General features: G+C 38.0%; 1 protein-coding gene across 5 annotated transcripts in view; it reads left to right on the top strand.

Annotated features, from left to right (window-relative positions):
• The first annotated feature begins 2,670 nt into the window (after positions 1–2,670).
• The window catches only part of tead1b (TEA domain family member 1b), a 47,058-nt gene continuing 22,465 nt past the window's right edge, over positions 2,671–27,263 (top strand). For all 5 annotated transcript variants that reach the window (XM_015033248.1, XM_015033245.1, XM_015033247.1 and 2 more), the window contains exons 1-3: positions 2,671–2,940; positions 3,411–3,540; positions 17,487–17,739. In XM_015033248.1, coding sequence (XP_014888734.1) covers positions 17,583–17,739 — 157 coding nt within the window. In that variant the 5' untranslated portion in view covers positions 2,671–2,940; positions 3,411–3,540; positions 17,487–17,582. The remainder of the gene's footprint in view (positions 2,941–3,410; positions 3,541–17,486; positions 17,740–27,263) is intronic.

Raw genomic sequence — 27,263 nt, 5'->3', positions numbered from 1 at the left:
GGGGGCAGGGGGAGCAATAGACACACTACTACTTTCCTGGTTCAGAACAGATGAGTAAAGTTCTGTGAAGCGTGTATTTAATAATCCAGGTGTAGTTATCTATGATGCCCCAAATTGGCTTTCAAATTAGATTTCTCTGACATATTTTTCTCAGTGTGAAATTGAGTGAATATTGAGAGTCACAGTAAAAATTGAGGCATTTTGTTGGGTTATACACACAGATATGAAAGGCAATGAAGAGTTATCTTTTTTATTACTATGATAACTCATTGTTTGGAAATGGGGTTAAAACAAAAGTTAATTATGGTAATATGACATATTGTAAAGTAAGTGTAAGTATGTGTGACAGTAAATGGTTAGTTTATATGATATAAAATACATCTGGGTCTGTTTTTGCTCAGCTAAGTCATTCTTTATAATTTACTAATTGCTAATGGTTTGTGAGATTCAGTAAAAATAACTGATGGGGGAAGTGATTTGGTTTGAACAGAATTGTTCATACGCTAACACGCAGTCATTAAATTAACTTCTGTCATTGCCGTGTTTGATTGCCTGTGCTTCAGTTCAGATTCACCTACATGCAGATTTTTCTGTGAAACATGCCTCCAGATTATTAACTCACCAATTCACAGATTGTTATTTTTGTAAAACATATCAAAACTGTTTGAAACAAGCTAAAAAAAATACCTCTGCACAGTTGGACTTGACATATTGTTGTCTGGCGTTGCAAAGCAGCCAATCCAGGAGTGGCTGCAGTTAATAATGACAAGGGTTTTAAAGTTGAGTTAGAACAACCTATTGACAAGTAATCAATGTGAAAAGTTTGGTTCCCGTATTCCTTTGAAAGAGGAGAAGTTTGTTCATACCTGTCCACTCCAAGTAAATTAACTTGTTCAGGGTATCTCCAGTTGAAATGTAATAAATTGTAAAATGAAAACTGTGAGTTTCTCCAAACACCAGACGTCCAGGATGTCTTTTTTTTTTTGTCGATTTAAGCTTAGCCAGTCATCACTCACATTCAGCCCCCAAATTATTATTTTTTTCCTATTTTCCTGTCCATATTTAATCTTAACGACGAGAACAACTCTGGGTTTAATGAGCACTAAAAACTTTAAGAACACATTTAGACATCAACAGTAGACATCCTCAACAGATTTTTCACTTTTACTCATTGGTCTCTGGTCTCATAAATTAGTTGATGCAACTTACACAACAAGAGCATACTGTACACCACACTACCGCTTTCTGACTAAACAGAAAGTCACTGTTCTTCTTTACTATTTGTGAGAATGATCAGATTTAATACAGCCACTGCAAACAGGAAGATTTCATTTCTTTTAACAGTTTAGCAGTTATCATTTGGTGAAACAATCTAGCAAATTCTGTCCCTCCAGGATGCGATGACACTGAAAATGACTCAGATCCTCTTACACGTCCCCTCTTCTGACACTGGACACATGTGAATATAGTAAGTAAATAAAATGTAATTTATGCAGCACCTTTTAAGATATAAAAATCACAAAGTGTTCCACCGTGAACCAACACAACTTCACAAGAACCTTGAAGTCTAAGAACACTGCACTGCTTCTAAGCAACACTAGTTGACAAATTGCCAGTTTTGGCTCCAGCTGCACTTTTACATTCTTCTTCAGTGTCTTACCAAATATACTGTTCAATATTTTTCTGGGTGACATGATATTAGTTGCTTTGATATTTGGAAATACTTCACTATGCAGATAGTTGGATGGAAAAGCACTGGTCTTTTAAACCTGAACATGCAGAGACATACGTTAAACGGTGTTGATGGATGTCCTCACAGGAGCAGTCGTCCATCTTCATACAGGCATTTCTTCTTGGGGATCGGTGTCAAAACCCTGGCTTCTGATGAACAACTTGTTCAGGCAGGACTGGAGCTGTGTGTTTTCACTGTTTCCTGTCGCACTGTGTTTGGAGTCATTCTCGTTAATGGAATCAAGCTCATTTAAAATAGTCCTAAAATGGAGTTTGTGCTAAATGACACCAGCAAAAAAAAAAAAAATTAGTTGCAGTTAATAAAAAATGAGCTCTTATATTTTCTTATAGAGCCAGGTGGATTTGGATAGTTTTTTGTGTTTGTTGTGTTTTAAGAAAGTGTTATAAAAATTGTTAGTTTTTTTTATTTATTTAGTTTTTACTTTCAAAGATGCGTCTTTTCATCGGACATGGGGGAGTATCTGTGGTGTTTTCGACACATTTTGTGTTGCAATTAACTAATTTTATTTCTATCCAATGCAACGTTCAACAGAGTAGATATCCCTGGCTCAGCAGCACCTGGTGAAATGTGTATTCTCATAAAAAAAATGTATTAAATATTAAAATTTCAACTCAGATTATCTGACTGTAAAAAAAGATAAGATCTATAACCTTATTGAATGTCCAAATGAGAGCGTATTAATGATTGCAGTGCATGGGCAGCTTTACAACTGTAAAGCGGTGATTAAAAGTGAGAAAACAATGTTTGTATTGTTCTTCTTTTCGCTTTGCCTCCGTGGCATGCAGCTTGGTTTCATTCTGCGAAGCTAAGAATTCGGAGTTTTTTGTTGTTCCCTGAAGGCGTCAGCTCCTGGGATGTTTAGTGCCTCCTCCTCCCAGTCCCCGCCGCGCTGCTGCCGCTTCGCCGCTGCTCCTGCTGCCTACTGCCCGGGCTGGCTGCTGGCCGCTGGGCCCGGGATGACGCCACCTCTCGCTCCGCCCCGGCGTAAACTCGCTCCCTGCGTTCATTTCATTCCTGCTCTCATTCCGAACATTCTTCGCATCTCTGTCAGTGCGCGAAGCGATTCACCTACACCTTTCCTGGCTGGCCCAGAAACACTAGAATAACTTGACATAGTATTCAAAATACCCACTAACACCACATTAGCAAAAGAAAGGGACATTTGTAAATGAGATATCAATAACGAGGTAAGTTTCATTTGTAGTTGCAGGTATGCAAACTGGTTGTAGACTTCTGCTCCCGAGGGTTAGTTTAGGTGTCTTAGAGTGACTGCACAATGTATTAAAATGTTATGTTATTTAGGTATTTAGGAAATATCCCATCTGGTGAAGTAAGGTTTGGTCGTTTGTTTCCTCGGTGGGGATAGATGGCCGCTGTTGCAACAGGGTGCTCACTTTAAACACTCTGCTGTAGCCCACGGCTTTGACACGGCAGCGAAAATCTTTGACATTTTTCACATTTTTTGAAAAGAAGCCCTGATCCTACGCCCCTTATAAAAGCCTCTGGTGGCGTTTGACCCGTGTCAGGCTGCAGGGAAAACTCGCTTTGGATTTAGGGCGAATAAAAAAAATAAATACACAAGAGGAATTGAAGCTTTTTTTTTTTTTTTTTTGGGACAAGATGACGGTTGAAAACGTTGCTGTTTTTCTCTCCGTAGTTGGCTCGGCCGGGAGTTGTGGGAGCATTTTCGGACCACCTCGGAGAAAGAAAGAAACACGGCGGGGAGACTTGTTGCTTCAGCTCGGCTGACGGCGCTGTTTTAAAATCGCCGTCGAAGTTTTACCCGTGTAAGTATCGCTTTTTTTGTTTGTTTGTTTTGTGTCCCTGTGTGTGTGTGTGTTTTTTTTTTTGAACGCTTGCTTGTGATTTATCTCTCAACCGCCCGTGTGTTGCTCTCCATGTTGTTACTGCAAGTAACAAAACCGACTGAACAGTGGGGAAAAACTCCTTATTGTTTCATATCAAATCTGTCCTCTTCGTCTGAACAGGGCAACTGAGTTTAACAGCTTTGCACAATCTGTGACCCTTTTTTTTAATATTCTGAAACCGTAGTAAAATGGGATCTCTCGAGATTTTTCCTGTTGTTAATGAGAGAAAATTTAACTAAATTTATCAGCAACTCCCTCCTTTTTACAACCGACTATTCCTTTTATTGAAGCTATAAAACGCCCTGTGCCGACTTATTTGAACTGAAACCAGACTATATGGAGTTTATAGCGCTTTAATCTGGGGTTTCCTTCACTGTTGTCCTTTTCCTTTCTCTGCTTTGGGAAATGCCTGCTCAGCTAAAACTAGAGTGCCCCCCTCCCTGTCCAGCTGCAATCCAGCTCCGTTACACTGATTTCATCCACTTACATTGGACTCTGGGGAAAACTTTTCTCCTTCATAAAGAAATACTTTTTTAATAGAGCTCAGCTTTTATTAGCTACTCTTTTTTGTATTATTACCGTGGTGCAATTATAATTTTTCAGTTTTTATACCTCATTGTTTTCTCTGACTTTTGGGAAATGCTTAATAACAATCTTGGAGGAAAGCAAAACATACGCGCATTATCAAATTATAACACAAATGCATGCATACAAAATTATGTCTTGCAAAGCTATCTTACTCCTTGAGCTTTTTCACATTACGCCAGGTGACAGCCACAAACCTGAATATGTTTTGTGTGATAGGCCAACTTAACGTTGTACAAAACTGAAGTAGAAAGGAAACAATATTTTTTTCAATTTTTTTTACAACCAAAAAAAAAGCTCTTCTGAATAGATGATGTGTACGTCTCACTGTCATTACAGCTGCATGTATTTTGCAGTACGTCTCCACCACCTGTGAAAATCTAGGAATGAATATTTTGCCTGTCTTTCTTTACCTCAGTTCAACATCATTGAGATCGGATGGGGAGCATCTGAGAACAGCTGTCAGATTAGTAATTGTATTTAGGTCTGGACTTTGACTGGGCCATTCTGACACAAATAGGCTTTGATCTAAGCTATTTCGTTGTGATTTTGATTTATATATTTAGGATCACTGTCCAGCTGGAAGGGGAACAGTTATGCGCTACTGTGTATTGGTTTGTTGTACAAAATACATAAGCATATGGTTGTGATGTGACGAATAATACTTTTCAAGCCTTTACATAAAATTTTTAGCACATACCCTTTGCCCTTAACTTTGCTGGGAAGACTAACTAAGCAAACTAAAGAACATACGATTAAAAAAAAATGGATTCAGTTTATTTTCTGCAACAGTCTAAGAGATGTAACACATCAGTGGATAAATCATGCAGATGTATACAGACATAAAAACTAGATGAGATTTTGAATATGGGCAGGTAGTTTTTGAGTTCCTACATATTTTTGGATTTCACACTTTATCTGTTCTGCCTTTGTTGCTGACACAGCTCTGATAACCTGATGCGATTCAATCAAGTTGTTTTTATAGATTATTAGTTCAGGTGAGAACGATGCATCAAATCACGCAAACCTATTTGGTCACCTGTCAGCTCCGTTTTTAAATACTTCATTTAGATTACAAACATGTTTACATGGAAAAATAGGAACAGTTGCAAAAGACTAAATGATATGCTCTGAGTGCAAGGGGTTTTTCTGAACCTGTCAGATTTTTGCAACTTTAAAAAAAAAAAATCTGATAAAGAACACTAAATTCTTGCAATTAGTGTTTGGAAATCAGCTTGACTGCTGTCAGGTGTAACTGTATGTCACAGTAAATCAGCTTACCAAGAAGAAGGGAAAAAAAACAAACAATGGCTTTGTTTTATTTTATATTATACAACTGGTGGACCTGTTGGAGAGAAGCCTGCATAACATTTGTACAAGAACAGCTTATTGTGCCTGCATTGGCTGTGGACTTCAACTCAGAAACTTAGGAAAAAAAAAAAAAAAAAAACTCTGAAACTTATTTTTTTGGTCTACTTTAATGCACTTAAAGCATGACCAGGAGAACGTAGAATAGAATAGAATATTTAGGCAAATATGCATGAATAAAAGTATACTTAAAATATATATATATTTTGAATTTCGTGTTGGATCATTGTCCATGGAGGCAGATCCAGATACATTTCTGAATGAGAAGGGTTCGAGCTGAGGGACATCTATCCTCATTGTTCAGGTTGGCTTTCTTCTCGCTGCGTCGTCCGGGTCAGAGGGCAGAGCTGCACAGTGTAGTCTATCTGTGATGAAGTGTGGACAGAATAATGCGCTTTTGTGAAGCACAAAGTGGATTGTGTTACTTCTTGGAGCCAAGTGAGACCTCTTTCTTTCTCTTGTTAAGAACAGCATTTTGGTCAGAAGTTGTATCAGATAACTATTTTGTAGCACTTTTTTTTTTTTTTTCAAAGATGTAATTTACTCTGGCAATTTTGTTTTATTTCAGTTCTTTTTCTTTCTTCTTGGTATTAATAGCGTACACAGACTGCAAATCTCGTTGTCTTTGCATAGAATATTGATAGAAGACAATTATTAAATTAAAACATATACATACATATGATCTTTTGATGCACTTTTATCAATTAAAAAATTATTAACACTACCTGCATGACTAAACGTATATTAGAGATTACAATACTCACAAAACTGATAATCATAGAATATCTTTCTTTTAGAAATGTCTGTGTCTGCGTGGCTGGCATGAAGCCTGGCTGTGAATAAAAGTCCATCCTTTCGAAGCGCCTCTCTGATGGAATAGAGGCTGCAGCTATGTGCCCGTGTGCTTTTGCTAATTTCTTCACTTCTTACCCCCCTGATGGATCAATGTGAATGAATGGTGTTGTGGTCTGGCAGTGAGGATGCAAATGATCTGTGAGCATAGTTTCCACTTTGTTATGTTTCTTAAGTAAAACTACAGTGGAAGAGGTAGGTGCAGAATCACCTCAAGTTTTTATTTTGCGTGTTTTGTAGGTGGTGTGCTGGAAAAAAAGTGTACAGAACAGTGTCATTGCTTGGCACATAACGTCGTACACTAATGGTCCGTTTTTGCAGCTTTAGCATAGTTTGTTTTTGCGTGGAGGATTTCAGAGTCTCTGCCTGTTAGAAACTTGATTTGTAACTTCAGACTTAGTCCTTATACAACTATGATGTAAAACTGTGTCTAAATTTGAACTGAAATGATGCTCAATATTATTATTCTCATGAAAGAGCTTGTCTGTGTTAGTTTGAATAATGATACAGTTATTAAATGTGTGATCGGATGGGGTGCCGGTGGCTGAATCGCATCAATGCATCAGTTTCCCCCTGTCGTGGTAGAAGAGCTGCTCTCCTGCAGACGTCCAGAATGTGTGTGTCCTGAGCTAAACCTGATCTAGAAAGGGAATTTCAGAGTACGCGCTGCTGCTCAATAGTTTCAGCAGGGACTGCTGAGGCCCATGGAGAGTGGTTCTTAAAAGGAAAAACTGGCTCAGAGCCACTGACGTCATCTAAGTAAATCTGGTCCAGTAATGCTGCCATAAAATGAGTGCCAGCTACTACATGCACTTTGACCCTGTCAACCACCTCAGTTGGAATACTACTCACCCTTTTTGCTCTTTGTGCTTACTGTGTGGAACGTCATATTTAGGTATACTAAGATGGAAATAGTTGTTTAAATTAAACAAGTTAAGTTTCCAACAACTAGATCACTATTGTTTGTCTTGACAATCCTGAAAGAAATTTTAAAAGCAATTTTAGGCGAAGAACATAATAGTCTATTTGAAAAGCTTAATGCTGTCTGGGAAAAAAAAAAAAAAAAAAAGGACATTCTCAACACACACCATAACAGATTTAGTGGAGCTGTGTTCCGCAAGTTAACCATATCAGAAAAAAGGAGGGAACAAAAGAAGAAAGTCGAAGGAAAAAAATCTGGGAAAAATGTTAATTAGGTAACAGCAAAAGAAAGACGAGGTCATCAAAATGGTAGCCAATCTTGTAGCTGTTTACCTGGTAAGCAATGTTCAAATAATTATGTGGTTTTGTTTGTTTTTGTTCTGTCTTGACATGGAGGCTAATAAACACAAAACGCCTTTAAAATTTACAGCTTCTGCTTGGTACAATTACAACTTTAGCTGCAAAAGGTAATGAATATACTAAACTTTCATATAGGCCCTTTGTGTGCTTTTCTAGACAAGGCCAGGATTTATTTTCCTGTTTTGACGAGAGACGTTTTCAATTTTCTAGACGCAAAAAGGAACCAGACATGTGTCATTTAGAATGAGTGCATTATGTAGAAAGGACTCGTTCTGCATAACTTGCCTGTTTGCACTGCGGTAATGATTAAAGCTGAAATAAAGAGAATTTAAAAATTCACACACCTGTGTCTCTGCATACAGTCAGAGCTACAGTCACACAAATACTACAAACATATAAAACATCATAAACTAACTATAACTTTAGATAACTATTATAAGATAGACCAATTCAGTACACCAGATACAATAAATTCGGCAGATAAACAGCATACAATATTAGATTCACACACCAGAAATCACATTCCAAACTATCCTCTTCTGCAGGTTAGATTTGGCTGTTTTCACAAGTAATCATTATTATTGCTGTAATTTCCCCCACAATTATAAACAAAACAACATTTTCCCATTCATAGTTAGAGAAATTCAGAGTGGGAATAATTTTTAAAGCAAATATATACAGGAACCTGCAGCTAGTATTTTTTAATCTTTAATTGTTGAATTAGAATAAAAGAAAGAAGGGTGATTATGAGTTTGTATGAGTCCCTTTTTTTTTTAAATTTAATTTCAGTGAAATCAGCCAAAATTAGAAATGGCAGGTCAAACCTCTAAGAAGATTGGAAATCGTTCTTGGCCCACCAAACTTCGATTGGTGCACCGCTAATAGAAAGCCGTATATAAGTAGGCGATTGTTGGCGTTTTTAGTTTCACTGTTCATGGGCGTCTCAAATTTACCAACTTTCTTGTGTTGCTTTAAATAAATCATCAAATGACTGATCCACCCTTATTGTTTGAAGTCAACCCAATGTAACCCACTCTACACTGTTTACAATGTGGTGGCCTTAATCATTTGTTGTGTACAAGAGAATTTCGGCTCCATGATCCCTCATTTGGTCTCTAGTGTTTCAAAACCTTTTAAATGATATGTGCTTCCCCTTCTGTTATTACAGTTTTTTAAAAAAGACAAATAACTGAGCTTCCTCCTCATCACACACACAAAAAAACAATATGTACTCCATGAATCATTTTATGAGTCAGTTTCTGAAACCACTACAAACACTTCTAGCTTTTAGCCGCAATGAAAGCAGGAAATCTGGGCTTCAACAACTTCCTTTCTAAGTGCTGACCAGAGAGGCATCAGCGATGCGCAGCTTCTTCAGAGTGAAAGGAAAAAAAAAAGGCATCCAGTTGCTTCATTTATGGAAACTGTTTTTTTTTTTTTTTTGTGGCTTTTTGTCTATGAATAATCTTTGTCGCACAACAGCTATACTCCTAGTCACTGCTTGGGTCAAATTTTTGCGCGAGATTTCATCAGTGACAGCTGTTCTGTTATCATGGCTAACACGGATCAGAGAGGTTCTTTTGTGCCCCGAAGTTGTCCGAGGTCCAGTGAAAGGCACAGACAGAGCTGAATGAAGGCTTCTAAAAAAGAATATGATGACTTTGTCTGGTTTATTAGTTTGTGGTCTGTTCCAGCACTCTGCAGCTGGGAGCTGCCATCCAACATCCAAATCTTCTTTTTTTCTGTTTGGTTTGGCAAATTGGCTAATATTTTTAAGCATTTCAACAAGGGTCTTAGATTTATATTGTCAGCATCATAATTTTCCTATGGCATCTAGGACAAATATATAGTCTTAAGAGTACTAATTTTCCACATTTTAAGCATACTGCTTTCTTCTGGGAAAATGAAGTTGAAATATCTCTAATTGCTGCCATCCTTTTTCTAAACTAGTCACTGGTTTATTATTGGCATATTGTTAAATAAAAAGTAGTATTTTCACTAACTTTCACTAACTTTCTCATTTGATCTTCTGTGATTAGTCAAATATTAGGATCCTAATGATGTGTAATCTTGCAAACGGGAATAAACACAAACATAACCTGAGGTTTTCCAACATGTTTGATCATGTTGCAAAATCAACTCATACTAAGGGAATGGGACAGTAACAAATAATAAATACTTAAGTTTAGTAAGTTTTATTAAAGGTAAAAATGTAGTAGCAGAAAATGGAACAAATCTCTAAAGTCTTATTATTTATTGTCATTAGGAAATGAGATGCCTTGTCTCACTCTAATAGGTAGAGCCTTTAGTTTTAAAACATTCACTGAATTTAGAAAAAAACAAAACAAAACAAAAGAAAAAAAAAACTAAAATCTTTAACAGGAAATGCTCAGATTTCGATCTTTAGCCAATCAATTCCTGCATCTATATTCATTACTCAATTACTACTGATGACCTTTGGAAAATACTTGAGGAACATTAAATTTTATTGCACCCACTGGTGTCCCTGTCTCAGCCATAGAATAAACAATTAGTTTGTACTTAAACTGGATTTAGTAAAATTCAAAATACTAATCAAAAATCTTAATGACACGACTTACAGCAGAAGAGTTTGTAGTACGGAGGAATAAAAACAACAACTTGGCTTACGGAAAATAATAACAAAAGAAAGATACGAGGGGATAAATGATGGTTGTGGAAGCAGAAAGAAAGAAAGAGAAGAAAGGCAGCAACAAATGCAAATGGTGGCCTTCACGCTCATCACTATGATTTGTTTTTGTCGTGCTTGTCCGCACGCGGCCTGAACGAGCCAGCAGCCAGCCCTCGGCCTGCTTTGCTCTCATAACTGTCAGGAGATCCTTTATCTGACAGACCTTTATTTACAGCTTTAATTTCCTGAGCTTTATGTGTTCCGCTCACACTCCACGCCGCTGTGACATGGACTCACGCCGCCTGGAATGCACTGCACATTTTTGATAGGCAAATGCCCCCTGAGCTATCATTCCATTTATGTTTGAATGGTAAATTGTCCCCCTTTTTTTATAGTCTAATATTACTGGCAGAGCAGGGATGCGTCTTCAAAGGGGAAGATTTTGTCATTGCAGATTTATAGTCAATTTTTCTGCTGTTGTTCAGCGTTAAAGACTTACTTGCACCTGTTTGCTGGACTGCGAGTGTCTCTCTGTTGTCTACATCTTGTTGTTATCGTCCCTTAGACTGAGACAGGTAGAGGGGCTGCTTTGACAGAACCTGTAAATCAATCTAAAACAAAGATTGATCCTGCGGTGGCCTGATGGTTGCTGGGTAGTTGGATACAGGCCTCATGTTTGAGAAAGATGATATCAGACAGACTCCTGGCACTTACGCCTGCCAGTTCAAAGAGGCATGAAATAAGCACCAGGCTGTTGTCAATAACAAAGGCGGCATAAGTCAGCTTTCTAGCATCTGCTGGACTTTTGGGCATTATTTGCAAAACTATTTTAAGGAATCTCTAGTACAGAGGAAGGTGTTGGTGCAGAGTCGTTATTGGGATTGTTTGTGATCATGCAATATGCACTTTTTTTTTTCAAAAACTTCTTTGAAAAATGTTTTTTACTTTATATTTTCTGTATGTGATTTGAGTCGGTATTCGACAGCTGTTGGATGCCTCAACTTTCATTTTGTAAGAATTTAGAGAATTTTGCTCTTTACCTTATTTGTCCATTGAACCGCATCTGAAGGTCCTCAAAGATCTACTGTAAAAGGTTGCATTCCATAAACATGCGATTCTCAAGGTAATTCATTTGTTTTGTTTTCTTTTTCTTTTTCAGTGATAAAAAGTGGAATTTTAGCACTTTGTGACTGTTAATGTTCATAGTTAGTTACTTTCATGAAAGGGGAATAAATCTGACATTGCTGTCATAATTATGCAGAGGCCAGGATATGTCTTTACAACATGTTAAAAATGTCGAGTTTTGAAATCACACGGTAATTACAGTTTTGCACATTGTGGCCTTAGCTTGTGTGGGCCATTATGGGGTGCACAAAAGTCATTCACAGAATCATTATTGCACCCTCTGAGATAACGGCACAAAAGAACTCCACATGGAAAATTACATTTGAGACCTCTCATCTGCTATTTCATTACCCTGATCTGTCTGATGGGTGAAATGGCTTCTCTTAATTTAAGGAGCTGGATTCCAGCTTGGTGAGTGGTTTATGTAATCTCACAGTAAGTGTAATTTCCTATAATTCCATGTCACACCTACTACTCTGCTTAGCTACCGCATTCAGTTCTCACATTGCGTGCCGTCTTTTGCTACCGCATCTTACAAATAAGGCCATTTCTATGGTGTGCAGCCTGCAAAGACAGAAGTATGCAATTATTTTTTAAGCTGCAAGTGTTTCTATGGGTGACATTCATACCTTCCTTTGACAGACGTAATTAGCCTGCAGATTCTGCAGCACTAAGAGACCGTTCCTACTGAAAATTGCTAGGTTATTCACGTGTTTAAACCTGCAGAAGCATCTTGTTGATGCAGATGCTTCAAATTTAGTTAATGGAGAAGAAAAAATATATGTTGTGGGCAATTTTTGCCTATATTGTGTCTAAGTTTGGACAACAAATCAACAAGCATTACCTTGCAGGTAAACAAAGCAGCCACAGTTCAGCAAACCCCAACAACATGTTGTTGATTACGTCCATGCAGTTTTTTTTTAGTTCTTAGTTTATTGTAAGAAATGTGTTTTATACAATCCCGTACCATTAATAGATGTTTCATTAATTGAAAACAATTAAAAATGTTGGTTTTACTCTTATGAAACCATTAAGACTGATCATGCTGAGAGTCATGTTGTGATTGTGGTTATCTGTTGATAGTGCATTGAACTGTTATAGTGTTTAGCTTTTGTAAAAGCAGACTATTGACCTAGAAGTGGGAGAACAACCGGAACTGCAAAGTGAACCTGCAGCTTATATCCCGCTGGTTATAGTTGATGAGTTTCAATACTAAAAAAAAAAGTCGCTAAAACAGAACCCATCTTCTTCAAATAATCACTTGACTTGTTACATTTCCATTGTTGCAAGGGCAAAAGCCACACATCAATGGCAACAAAACTTCAAAATGGCTTCTTTTGTTAAAATTCAACAACAAATTTGAGACATTGGAATCGATTACATCCATTTAAAACTATTTTCAGTAAGTTGCGATTTAAAAGTTGTATTGCTAATAAGGACATATCTTATTGCACTCATAAAAGTAAACGTACAGCAAAGAGAAGCAAAAACTACATGCTCAGTGCAGTGGTTTGGCCATTTTCCTTTATCTTGCACTTCTTTCAGAAATATTTGTTTTGTTAAAACATTTGTATTAATTTTGAACCCCCCCCCAAATCCTCTCACACAATTCACATGCTCCCAGAAAGCCATTCACGTGTTCAGGAATGCGTTCCAGTGTTTCCACCTTACCTATATAAGGCTAATTGCTATTTTTCAAGATATTCAAGTGAAGTATTCAAGTATTTCAAATTCAAATATGCAAAGACTGTTTAAACATTTAAAAATCCGAGGTGAACATGAGAGTTTAGCTGTATGTCTCTTGCACCTCTTCAGTGAAGTGACTCTCCTTACCTGCTTTTTTCATTTATAGAAAGAAAACCCATTCCATGTGAGAATAACAGTACAATACATTAATCTTACCAATGACATAGGATATGAAACTTAGTTTATCCGTACTTAAGGTGGAAAATCTTTTTCCAAAAAGTTTCTTTCAGCACTTAAGTGATATTTTATATTAGGCTATAGTGCATGCAAACATACTTTTTTTAAATTCAGACTTTGCTCTAAAATGGAAGCTGGATTTGATTAGAAGCTCAGTTCATGATTTTTTTTCTTTGCATGAAAGGCAGAGATCTAGAAAAAGTCCCTGGCTTTTAGTGGTTGAAATGGGAATGTTTCCCCTCCCTCATCAGTTTGTTAGTTCTGCAGCGTCAGCAGACACCACACAAAAACGGAATTCAGTAAAAGCTCCCTCTGCTCTCTGGGAGGTTTTTTTTCCCCTCAACAGCTTGCTCCCATCCCCCCTTCCCCCTCATCCACTGACATGTTGGAAGAAACATATGCTACTATTCCTGCTTCCTGACAGTTTGCACTGCTTCAGTGGGATCTTGCTTTGGGAGGAAGCAGTTGTCTGGAAAACAGGGAAGATTAAGAACTGAAACTGATATCGGTGCATTGATATCAAATGGACTAAATCGAAGTATTTTTTTTTAAAGGGCAGTAACTGGTTGACAGCCAGAGCAGTAATATTTTTAATGAAGTCTTTCTTATGCATTATACAATTTATGGTGATAAAATCAGAACACATTGTGATAACATTGTGAGATTTTCCTCGATGTTAATAGCTAAATCATTCAGCCTCTGCACCCCAGATGTTTAACTGAGCTCACAGCCCAATATGCAATCTTCTGTGTTGTATGTTTAGCTGAAAAAATAGATGAGAAGGCTAAATAACATTTCAGTTTGCACAGTCCGTATGAAGTGGAAACAAATATAGTAAAGACGGCTGCATTGATTTGGAAATTGCAGGGGTAACAAGTGTGGATGATGCAGCCAGTAATCCCTTGAGAGTGATTGGTCAATTAGAAGTAAATTAATTCATTAATACCTAAGAACTTGTTACCTGGAGTAGGTTTAAAAAACTTGCCTTCTAGGAAATTACATTTTTCTTCATTTATGCTAAAGGCCTGTATTTTTGAAAAGTTAGTACCATTTCTTTATTCACACATAATCCAATCTGGTGTAAAGCAATGGTTTCTAGAGTGAAAGTCTGGGCCCCACTCTGGTTTATGAAATACACAAAGCATGGCTCCTATATGCTTTTAAAACGATGATGGTGGATTGAATCTGGTTTATTTAAATCATGACAATTCAGAGCAAATTTCATCTCAGCACGAACAAGCCCCATTGATAAATATGTAATCAAATCAGGCTAAGATATTTCAATTACTGTATATAGGCAGATTTCCGTTTACTACATACATTTCAAATTTTTAAAATGTTTTTCTGGAACTGGTGGCCTTTTAATTGCAGCAGATCAGACAGGAAATGGGTAGAAATGGCCAGTTAAACCATACACAGAGGACTAACAGCCTTTGCATACTGGGCGGCTGCTCTGCATACATCCCAGTTTGATCCTAATTATATGACAATGTAGTCAAATTCAGTTTAATGCCAGTTGACAAAAGTCAATGACTTACTAAGATCCTTGAGTCCGAGTATTTCTGCAGATGTCAGGACTGTGTCTTGTGCTGGAAATCTGAGGTGAGAGTACAGTCCCCTGTGGTGCTTCTGTGCTGCTGACCACTTGGCCAAACACATGACTCTTTAGACCCTTTAGTGTGGTATATGTGCCAGGTGATTGTTGAGGCCTCCACCTGCGACTTCTGGAGGTTTTGAAAATGCAAATCAGGTTGAATTGTGTTAAATATACTGGATAAATCAAACAACGTGATCCTCACTGCGCTCCCTGCTTTGTCAAAATGGCATTGGATTTATTGAAGCAGGTGTGTGTGATTGCATCTTTAATTCTAACTCCATGGCAATAAAACTGCAGAGGCTCCTGATATGTGCCTGTTTGCTTACCCAAGTGGGCCAACAGGAGTCTCTGCAGGATCGTCATAATATGGGATGTCAGGGCAACATGTCTGTAGTCATTGTGGATAAATGGGTGAGCTTTCTGTGGTCCGGAGCAAGGCAGGATGTCTTCCACAAAACTGTAACCTTCTCCTGGGTCAAACTGAGGTTGAAGAGGTTCTGCAGAATCCCACAGAGCTGCTCTGCACAGGCTGTCAAGACTCTGTCTGGCATTGACATCATCTGGGCCTGCAGTCTTGTTTCAGTTTAGTCTTTCCAGCTGCCTCTTCACCTGACAGACAAGTGGAAGAGGGAGGGAAAGGGAGCAGCAGCATCTCCTGATTGGATTGAAGACAAAATGTAGAAGAGGAAGAACCTATGGCTGAGGTGGACATAAAACATTTGAGGTGTGTCGGGAAAGCTGTGGGTGAAAGGAGGGTAGGGCTGTGTGATTTTATTGATTCTATGATATTTATCAATATTTTTTTTCCCCTCAAAGTATTGACTTTTCATCCACGATTATTTATACATCGATACAATCCTACTTTGAGTTTTATGTCAAATACACATGAATTAAATGACAGCTGTCACACAGCATTTTTTACTCAGTTGCACATCTACATTAAAAACGACATGTAATGAAACAACCAGTTACAATTAATTGATGAAATGAAATGAATAAAGTACATTATCTAATATAAATGAATAAGACAAAAAAGGTTCCTTTCCTGCATAACCAAAAACACAAAGCCACACAATTAACATTTAAACAAAGCAAATGCACAGCAAATGTATAACAAAAACATTTATTGCATTACATCAGTTCAATTAATTCAATCCAAGTCTATAGAACAGTCCCAAAATGTCTCACTCTGTCCCTCTAAAATCTTTCAGAAAATCTTAAAAAATGTATCAAATCGTATCGAATCATATAGTTTACTGAATATTGATATATATCGTATCGTGAGCAGAATAACGTATTGTATTTTATTGTGAGATTAGTGTATTGCTCCAGCCCTACAGCAGGGTAGGATGCCTGTTTGGCTGGGGGCAGATGAGGAGGATCATGAGCTTGTTGCTGAACTGAACCCATTGAAGAATGTGTTCAGCTCATTGACTCCGTCCAGACCTCCATCCATCTGATCCTCCTCCTACCCGAAGCCTGTGATACTCTTCACCTCTCGCCACACATCTTTCTGCTGGAGCTTGCTCCAGTTTCTTCCTCTCTGCCGAAAGGCAACTACAGCAGCATTTAGTTTCATGAACCCAAAGAGATAAATAGGGGTTTTTAAGTACTTGAATGTCCAAATGTTTTAAAAAGTTCTAGAAAAATCTAAAAACAAATCTGTTTTCAGACAAATATTAGTCATTATTTGATAAGATGGGTGTAATGTGTTTGGTCATTTTTCCAATGTTTAATTTATTTATTAGCAATTTATTTACACACTTTAATCAGTAGTGTTCTCTGCCACTGTTGTTTAGGATCATAGCTCTAAGGTTAAATACAAAAAAGAAAAAAGGGGGGGATCGAGAAATAAAGCATAAAGGTGTTCTTTAAAACTTTAAAATGTCTGAAGTTAAAATACTGCAGTTTCTAATAAATATGGAATGATAAAAAACACTTAGAATAAATCATACTTTTTCATTATGTATTGTATAACTCATGAGATATACATCTCTCTGCTGCTTATACAATTCTTATCTCACACACCTTTAGTAGAACTTCAGGCAAAGGTCATGAATGTACCACATGTTGATTTTTGATATTATATTAAATGAGGAAAATCTAATTAATCACAAAATGGGATTACTTTGAGGATCTACTGGTTTACATAATTAATAACATATTAAAACCGCATTTTTTGCTGTTCTAAATAGTTCCTTGGTATACAGTGAAAGCTGCATGCTGGTCTACTTGATTTCTGCCCATCATCACACTCTATATCTATGATTACTCTATAGTTATTGCATGTACATGTTAAAATCCCCCAAAAATCGAAATCACCATCTTCTAGTCGAATCAGCGTGATTGTCTGTCTGTACTTGATTTTCTGTTATTTTTCCAGAAACTAACACTAACTAGTACTGTGCACTGTTGCAAACAGAGCTCTTCAGCTGTACTTTGTTTAATGATGACTGGGTCTCTGTGTTGGTTTGGGAATTCCAGGTCTCTCCCTAGTCTGCTCCAGGCTTCAGCTTGGAGAGCCCAACCGCCAAGATTGATCCGAGCAGCTGGAGCGGCAGCGAGAGCCCTGCCGAGGACATGGAACGGATGAGCGACTCGGCGGACAAGCCTGTGGACAACGATGCCGAAGGGGTCTGGAGTCCTGACATAGAGCAGAGCTTCCAGGAAGCCCTGGCCATCTATCCTCCATGTGGTCGCAGGAAGATCATCCTGTCAGATGAGGGAAAGATGTATGGTAAGTACGGATGTGTGTGACTTTAAGACTAAGCTTCAGAGCATCTGTTTTTCTGTAATCTAAGAAAAATGGGCTTTGTGTTTTGGACTGTCTTTTCTTTCCTTTTTTGGGAATCTGGTTGATAATATCAACATGACAATCTTTTCTTCATCTGAAAGCTAGAGGCAAAAACATCATAAGCTTACCATTAAGAGTGAATCGGCTCCATCAGATGGGCATGAAATCTGCTGGTTACCGCTATGAAAGGTTTTATCTCATTTTTGTCCTAGGAATTAATTAAAACATTTCTTGATTTTTCTTTTTTTTTTTTTGTTTTTGTTTGTTTTTCAGGTTGTTTCTAGATCATAGGAAAGGGAAAGGTTATACACACACTATACATTCAGCCACATTTGTGTTCCTCTTAAGACCTAGTGTCTGTATCTGTGTCCAAAAAGTGAGCATTGGTATTTTCCAAATATTGTTCTTAGATCCTTAGCTGTGCTTTTCAGTAAAATATGATGCATTGGTGACCATACAGCCAAACTACATGGTTCACATGAGTGCAAGTTTATGAGTAAAGCAACATGAACTATTAGCCAGAAGCAGATGGTACCACAGCTGCCACCAGCTGTACCCCCTCTCTTTGCTTCGCCCTCCACTCCTCCCTCCCCGTTCCTGGCTGGGTGATGTCATGGAAAGAGGGAATATTTCTTTTTGTGATGTTGGACTGTCTCTCAGCCTGTCAGTGTGAAGTGAAAGCAGAAAATCCCGCTGAGCAGTAGCTTGCAGCTGTCATGCGACCCCTCCGGCCAAACAAAATGTAAATTTCACGAGTTGCATTGAGACCTCTCAGTGGCCACTACAAAGATGTAAGCTCAGACAACACCTCCCTCCCCACTGTCCTTTCCTCCAGCTTCTCCAACCCAAACAGAGTGTAACTGCCCATAAATCCGGCTTTCTGCTGTGGATAAAAGCAGGTTAATTTTATTCTAGTTACAAATAAACAATCCTAAAAGGAGGGCATGTTTCTGCTTAATACTAGTGTAAAAAAAAAAAAAAAATCATGTAACAATATTCACATGCCCTTTCTGACATAATTGCAACTCGTCAACTTAAATAATCCAATTTAAATTGCATACATAATAATTATACCCTGCCAGATGTGTCTCTTTTTGTTTCAGAAAACATTTGTGTTTTGAAACAAGCTGAAAGACATTTTTTTTTTTACATTTCTGGTTCTTGCTGAGGAGACATCTGCATCGTTGTTCGGAGGTTTGTCCTACCAGATGTGCTCTGGATCTAGTTACAGATGTCCCGCCAGTAGCAGTGGCCTCAGGCTGTGTCCCTTTCTTACAGCATGAAGACTGTAAGAGGCACCAGTACAGTGTTTTTTTTTTTTTTTTTTTTTTTTTTTTAAAACATTGTTGGGTGAGGAGACAGAAGCGCAAAATGAAAATGGCAAAAATAATACCTAGATTAAAAAAAAATGGGGATGTTTTTGAGCACTTATTTTGTTATTGATGATGCCATTGTACACTGTCTCTGTAAATCAAAATTTGGTGGCGATGTGTTGCAAACTACTGGGTGCTTGTCATTTCAGCTTTGCAACTATCACTGCGTTTTTGCAGCAGTCTTATAACAGAAAATATAACCTATTCCCAACCTCCATCAAGTAGATATCCGTCTACTGTTATAACAAAAACAATCTGTTTTGTGTGAGGAGCATTGTTAAAAGAATCCAGTATGTGCTCAAAATTGTAGACAATTTGTCATTGAGCCCTTTAGATTGTGTAAAGAAGCCAGTAAAACATGACAGCGCTGCTGCTGACAGTTCTGAATCAGAGTGCTCCATTAAATTACCTTTTTTTAAAATGTCAGTGAAATTAGAGTTGTTATGAGTTTGGACATTTTGTTCCACATTTCTTGTTCTCTTAAATCACTGAGAGTGACTGTTTTGGCTTGACTTTTTTTTTTTTTCCTTGTTTGATTTAGCAGACCTTTGGTTACACTTTCTAAAAATGGCCCTGATTTCATGTTGTTAAAAAAGAGATGAAGTTGAACATTGGGCTGCATTTATAAGAATAAATAAAACTTCTGCAGAGTTGTTTTGAGGTAAACTTTTATCACCTGTTGCTGCATACTGTAGGCTACCTGACTGAGATAAACTAATAACTTTTTCATTGCTTTTAGAAAGTCAAATTCAACAGTTTGTAATTATACCCGTTTGGCAAAAGACGGGTATAATTACCCGTCTTTCGTGGGAATATTTTGACTAATTTGATTGTGATTTTGATGCCATTGAAGACTCCAGTGAATTTAACATTCATTTTGATATGTTTGTCTGTCTTTAACATAAAACGACAAAGAATTTTTCCATTCGTGATGCAAGCTACGGTTGCAGCCCTTAAAACACACCCAGTGCCAAAGAAAACCTCTCATGGCATCTGAAGTAAATGGTGGCAAAAAGAAGACAGGTATTTTGTAGTTTAGAGACTCTGGGGATGGCATAGTGTTCCATACACAGAGCTCATCACAAGAGCTGCCCTGAGTGCCCTTAAGCCCTTTGTTATCCTGGGATAGAGTGCAGTTAATTAGCAACAATCACTATAGCAACCGTGTTGCAGTACAAAACAATTTCTAATTTCTGCTTCTTAGCCTATTGTGGTGTTTACCTGAAGGGCTTCGAATGTGCCGAGACCAGTGTTGGCTGGCACTGCGCCTTTTGTCTGAGGCTAATTGTGGCAGCACTGGAAGACACTACATCTGCATTTACTGCTTCACTAGTGCTGCAGTTTACTTAGCAGAATATGCTTTTAAAAAAAAAAAAAAGTAATTCAAAATGGACGACACCGCCGCCTAGCCAAAGGCCCAAGATGTGGCACTTGCATAATTTACCTGCTGTGCGCGGCTGCATTCATTTATCCTAGAAATAGAGTTGATAAGTGACACAACACGCTTCACTCAAATTGTATGTTTATTCATTGGGTTATGTATTTGCTCTACTCAGCAAGCTAAATATCATTGTCAAATATCTACCAGTTACTGTCGAGCAGAAGCAAACCAGATTTTATGCCAACTGTAGACAACTATGCTAATACTTCAGCATATTTATTAACATTAGTCCCATTTCTTAGTGTCTTTCTGGTAGGGACGTTAGGAAAGATCAATAGTTTATAATAGTCATTATATTACAGCTAATGTTTTCTAATAAAAAGTTGCAGGACCAGTAATCAAACCATTCAGTTCAAGTCTCCCTTTAAAATTGACTCAATACGTTAAGGACCCAAATATGTAGTTTGGCAATTGGATCTTATGCCTCCATCCACATGTCTTTTGATGTAAAGCTGTTCCTATCATCATTCTGCTGTTTGCTCTGCCATCTCATCAGAGGTCCAGCTCAGACCCCTCCTGTGGGAACTAAGTGGCACTTGGTTTGCAGAGATGCCAAGGATGAGTTAGATATAATGAGCAGACCTGGCTTGCCCCTGATGGCCCAGTGCTGTGCTCCTCTGGGGCTCGTCTCATCGGGCCAAGCATGCTCCGAGACGGAGCGAGCGGACCTGATCCCCCCTGCTGGGCAGATAATGAGGAATTCTGGGATCAGCTCAGGCTCCCCGAGTCACCTGCATTCACTCGGAATAGAGTGTGAGGAACTTCATTGCAGGAAAGGCATCACACACCTCTAGAATAATCCCTCGTTTGCTCGCCTGCTATTGTCAGTAAGGAACTACCGTGTTTTCACACACCACGATGGTGAAAAAGTACCAATTATTTTATGGGTTGTTTCTTCAAAGAAGTAACTTTTGAAAGTGTAAATGGAATTAATACAGCTATGGTAAGTTATTTATTCAGTCTGCTTGTGTCAGTATGGAGTCATGGACAAGTAATTTCATGTCACCTCAAACTCGGGTCTCACTTCTTGACAATGAATAGTCATGTGATAACAGAAATGTAAATTTGAATGAAATATATTTTAATAATCACCATTGTAGTAAAACTACCCTAAACAACATAAGCATAAATGTCCCAGTAGTCTCTCTAAACATCAAAACTGATTAACAAAAGGGAAAATGGACAAACTACAATTTAACAAATTGAACATAAATGATTCCAGAAGTCTGGTTTTGACCTTTTTCAACCCAATCTTGCAAGTAAATGTAATAAGAGCAATATACTTTAAATAATGTGAATTTGATGTTTTGAAAAATAATTGCACATTTATCCCCCCGTCATTTAAAAGTAACATCTTGGCACAGGTGTCAGAACAGGTGGTCAGATGTAGAATATGTTCATTGTTCCTCACCAGTTTATGTCACTGTATTTATATATGTCACTGGTTTTAGGGTAGCTAAAGCAGAACAATAGCACATGATCTGTATCTATTCCTTCCAGTTGTTTATACAAAGAAATGGCATCGTACCTCCCATCTACACGGCTGTGTCTCCACACAAATCTTTATGGATGCAATTTCTATTTTAACTTATACTTTTGTCTCCCTGTAGGCTTCTGGTTTTACTGTTATTTTTTCAAAGTATGCATTTAAAAGTCTCAACAATCGGATCCTTTTGGCTCCATTGAAGACTGGCTTCCTCTCTTTGTAGATGGGTTTGCAGTGAATGGTTAGATAGCTGGCTGTGGCTCCATGCCTGTATGAATCAGGAGTACTCGGGGTGTGTCCCTGCTCTCTGAGGTCTGTGTGAGGCCCTCTGAGCCAGGCTTCTGGTTTCAGATTGCATGTTCCCAATTGGCTGCTTTTGTTTGACAAAAACACAGTCAGACTCCGGTTTCTTAAAGATGCAGTGTCACTTTTGGTGCTCTATTTACAAAAACTTTGCAGGTTTTTTACTTGATTGCACAATATCCCAAAAATAAAATACTTATATTCTGATGACACGGCGTAAAATTGATGGTACAATTTTGTGCAATCAAAATATGAATGGAATTTTAATGTTACTGCTTTGCTCTCACAAGAACATGGGGACAACACTGAAGCGCTGACACAGGCTGTCATCTCTTTCTGTGGTGGTGTGGAGAAAGGTCTTTAAACACTGAACTGCACCCCTGGAAACAAAGAAGGTCTGTAGCAGTCACTGTAAGATGATCATAACAGTGCTGTTTTATGATCTAATGCTGAAACCGTATCCTTTTCTAAATCAAGTCAAAGTCAAAATGAGACTTATTATCTTTTAGCTCATACAGCAAAGAGCGCACCACAGAAAAAAACTAAACAAAATGACTTTAAAAAACACAAAAAGATTAAAACTACTGAATATAGACTAACGCTTTTGCGATGCATAACAAAATCAGCATCATTCTGAAAGAGAAGAAAACAATAGAAGGGAAAATGATTATTTCACACAGAAAATTTGAATTGTAATTTTAGGGGGTATGTATTTTACATTTCATCGTGCTGTGAACTCGACCAGAAGATTTAAAAGAATAAAATCGTAATATATCTTTCATTTTATTTCGGCCCTCTAATTTGCTTCTGTATCTATGAAGAGGCCAATAAATAAACTTTAAATGAATTATACCTTAAACGCAAGCCCCCCCCCCCCCCCATTTGTGTTCATAATTGCAAAACAACGTGCAGGACATGAAAACCCGTCATGACCACAAAGTTTGACTTTTCATTTATACATATTGGTCGCAGCCAGCATGTCTTTCTCTGTGCTCAGATGCTGAATTGATCCTGAGAGATTGAAAATATTGATTCGACTCGGTGTCTTACTTTGTTGTGGAGAAGAAGGCCAGGGCACCTTCCTGACTGTTAGCACCGTGTTCACACGTTGGACCTGCCACACTGCCAGTTCCTCGGGAGACTCATAATTACAGCAGTCCTTTCAGATTAGTCCAGCGGCCAGCCCAACTGTGGCCATATATTTCATCCTCTTTTGCCTCTCCTGAGAGGCAGACCTCCACACAGTGACCATGGCAGCCTCTACAGTAATGTATGTGATGATAAACGCGGCGGCTCCTAATTGATAGAGTGATTCAGACAAGGCCTTGCTGTGCAAATTGGTCCCCTGTGAGTATATTGCATAGAGTTGGGACCGTAGCAGGTTTCAGCTCCAGCCTTGTTTGAGAGGCACAGAGCCAGGAGAGCGGAAATAGAATGGGCTTGGACCCGCTGAGTGATAAAGAGGCTGTCTTTACGTCTGTGTACAGGCACAGTTCAGCAGAGGTTGGCTGCTGTAATCCCCTCAGTGTCTCCAGGAAGGCTCAGGTTAGTGACCTGCTGCTTTGTGATGTCTTGTAAGATTTTCAGAGAACGCCTCACCTTTAATCACCCACTGCTCAGCTAACACATTAGCTCAACCGCTCCTGACCCAGCCTCTGCAATAAAGCCTTTTATCTAGCTCAATAAGGTCATTTGAAGTTAAGTATTGATTTCTTCTGCTCTTCAGAGAAAAATGGATTTTTAAAGAGCTGTTAATTACACTTGCTCACTGCGTTATATCGAGAACTTAATTTCTGTGACTGTATTTTGTAATCCTGGCTGATACTCAGGCGTATATCAAATGAAACATTTGTGTGCGGAAGCTGAATGCTCAAACTGAATGATGCATACGTACCCAGGGAGCAAAAATTAAGAGCATACATTTGGAAAATGTAACAAAAAATGTTTTCTGTTTAGGTCAGTGAAAAACGAGTGTCAGTGTTAGCAAAATGCGACAAAACTGACTTTGGATTAATGAGAATTTTACATAAATGACGGAAAACTAAATTCCTCGTGAAGAGATAGATCATGGCTCAGAATGATGAGAATTTAACCTTATAAAAAACAATTCAACAAAACAATGCCTTTAAATTCTGATTTTACATACAAGTGAACAATAAGTCAACACTGTCGATGCAGAATCGCCACAACAGAAGGATCCTCCGATGCATTATTTGGTAATGTATCATCATTAAAGGTCATGCATTTAAGTTCTCAATGCCACTAATATGCAGATGAAGTGTTACTATCCTTGATGTTGACACTTGAAATATAATTTAATTAGTTGAAAGGGAAAGTTTCCTAAAACTGGCGAGACAATTTTGTTTGCAAAAATAAACAGAAACCAAGAGCATCATCACAATGTTGTGCAAAAATATTGCTGCATCACATTTTCCTATCGTTGTGTAACCCCATTTTTGTATTAATTTAATCAGTCTGACTTAACTTCAGATTTTATAATAGCCAGTTTTTGCCCTTTTCTCTGCAACAACTCTGGCCACATTTAGATCATGTTTTCATCTCATGATCTACATTAGTTCTGACCACCTCTGGGATCACCCAAAGCCATCCAAATTAAATTGATCCTCTTCTTGTGGTTGGCTATCATCCACCCTAGAGGTTAATCAGAAAGCCATAATCCTTAAACTTTCATAACATTCTGGGAGTAAAAAAAAAAAAAATAGAAACTAATATAGATGGCTAAACTCAAAATAATATTGGAAAATATGTTATACTTTATCCTTTTTTATTCATTGAACCAAAAAGCATTAGCTGATTCTGTAAATCAAACCATCAACTTAAACAACAGGGATTCTCAGGATTGCTTTGGTGAATGAAAAATATTATGAAGAATACAGAATAAATTTGCACGAAGGGCGAAAACAGTTTTGCCTCAGTCTGTTTTCAGTTCAGAAATCATTTCCTTGAAGCAAATGAAACAGTCTTAAGTCTTTGACTTCTTGTTTCTGCTTTCTGCCCCAAATGGATCAATTTTCAACAGAAGAGCAGGAGCTGCCACATGTGTGCGAAACCAGAAAACAAGAGTCCCTCAGAGTTTGAAAACTGCTACTTACAAATTACAGCATGCTATAGGACCGCTATAATAATCACCTCCCAGTGTAAAATTGTTACAATCTAAAGCCAAAGTACTATACAAACATTGTTGTGTTTTGTATCCTTCTCAGTTATTATGTGTGTATAAGTAAAGACTGAACCAAAAACACACACGCCACATTAGGAGAGGATGACGCTTAAAGCTTTGTGCTTTCCCCGCAGGCATTGAGATGGTTTTCACTAGTTTGAGAGTGTTGTACAGAGGAGGGATTTATGTTGTGTGGCAGAGAATAAAGCCGGCCTTTGTTGTCATCGTGGCGTCACACATGCAGCAATCGGCCTTGAAGTCTTTCTCATGTGCTAACACTTGTGAGCATGAGAGCTCAACAATGCAGGATGTTAAAGCACTCATTTGAGGTCGCTGGTGGATCTTATGATGAGCGGAGATCTAAAATATTTGACTTTAGAGTGGGGGGGAAAAAGAGATGCATGCGATTTGTTTTTGTGTGAATAGTCATCAGTAAGCTAACAATTTTGCCTTTGACCTTCAAGACATGTCCAACATAATGCTGTGAATGGATAGCATGTGGATTTTCCCTTATAAAGAGGACTGTCAGGTTTTCTTTTGAAGCCTGAAGTGAGTGGTTCTTCTGTGCCTGGCCAGCAGCTTTGGTTTCCTAGTGATATTTCAAGTAAATGGCTTGCTTCCCCCTTTTCCTGTTCCCAAAACCTGGAGCGAATGCCTTCGTATTGTTGGCTTGGTCTTTTATGATGCTAATGTTTGTCTGAGACCACCGAGTCATCTATCATGGATGACAAGAGAGCTGGGGCACTGAGACAGTCAACTGCTTTCACACCTACGCACACATATAGACAAAGGCATAAAAATGAACCCTCAAATCATCTATGTTTGTTTTTGCAAATCAGATAAACCCCGTCTTTTGCAAGCCCACATTGTGCTTTTCCTAGTGTGCCGTCACCTAGAATCCAATTATTGATCTCTGACACTGCACAGCATACTTCAGGGACCGAAAAGGCTGGGTTTCAACTTTATTCAGGACCCCTCTGAATAGAAAAAGGCAGCTGTATTGACTCTGAAAGCTCTGAGCTCAAAATGTACACGTCCCCTGAGTTGTAATATTCCCATCATTACCGCCAAGAAACAGCTGTTTAACAGTACAGCTATGGTTGATTGATTAATCAGAAAATAAGGTAAATGTCAGTGGTATTGTTTCTCACTAAAGACTAGAGCCGGATGTTGACGTTCTTATACACAAAGGTAACAGTCGGCTGTCAGTGAGTCACTGATATTTGCTTTGCTGAACTTGAGTTGGTAAGAAAAATCACTCTGATCTGCTTCTCTGTGTAGTCAGTTTGGAACAAGTCAAGTCATGACATCTGTGTATTTCTATAAATAACCTAAACCAACATCACACACAATGTATTTTTTTTTAATGTATAATCATTATCTTAAAAGAAAAAAAAAAAGAGAAATTGAGAGAACTAAAAGCAGAGGATGGGCTAGTATCAAATTCTTATAAACTAACCTTATATGAAAAGAAGATTTTTCCTATTGCTGCTAAAATAACATTTATTATAATATTTATAAAATTCAGTCAATATTATTTTTGATAGGCAGAATTAAGCAAACTAATTACACTATAGCGCTCTTTAAATGAGTAAAAAAAAACCCAACTAAAATTAGTGTTTACAAATAATACAGATACCAGCTGATGCAAACAGAATAATTTGTCAGGCTGCATCCCGCTGC

Source organism: Poecilia latipinna, unplaced genomic scaffold, assembly GCF_001443285.1.
Source record: "Poecilia latipinna isolate Pla-1442-1.1 unplaced genomic scaffold, P_latipinna-1.0 Scaffold262, whole genome shotgun sequence".
NCBI classification, from domain to species: Eukaryota; Metazoa; Chordata; class Actinopteri; order Cyprinodontiformes; family Poeciliidae; genus Poecilia; species Poecilia latipinna.
This window is presented reverse-complemented; position numbering and strand designations above follow the sequence as displayed.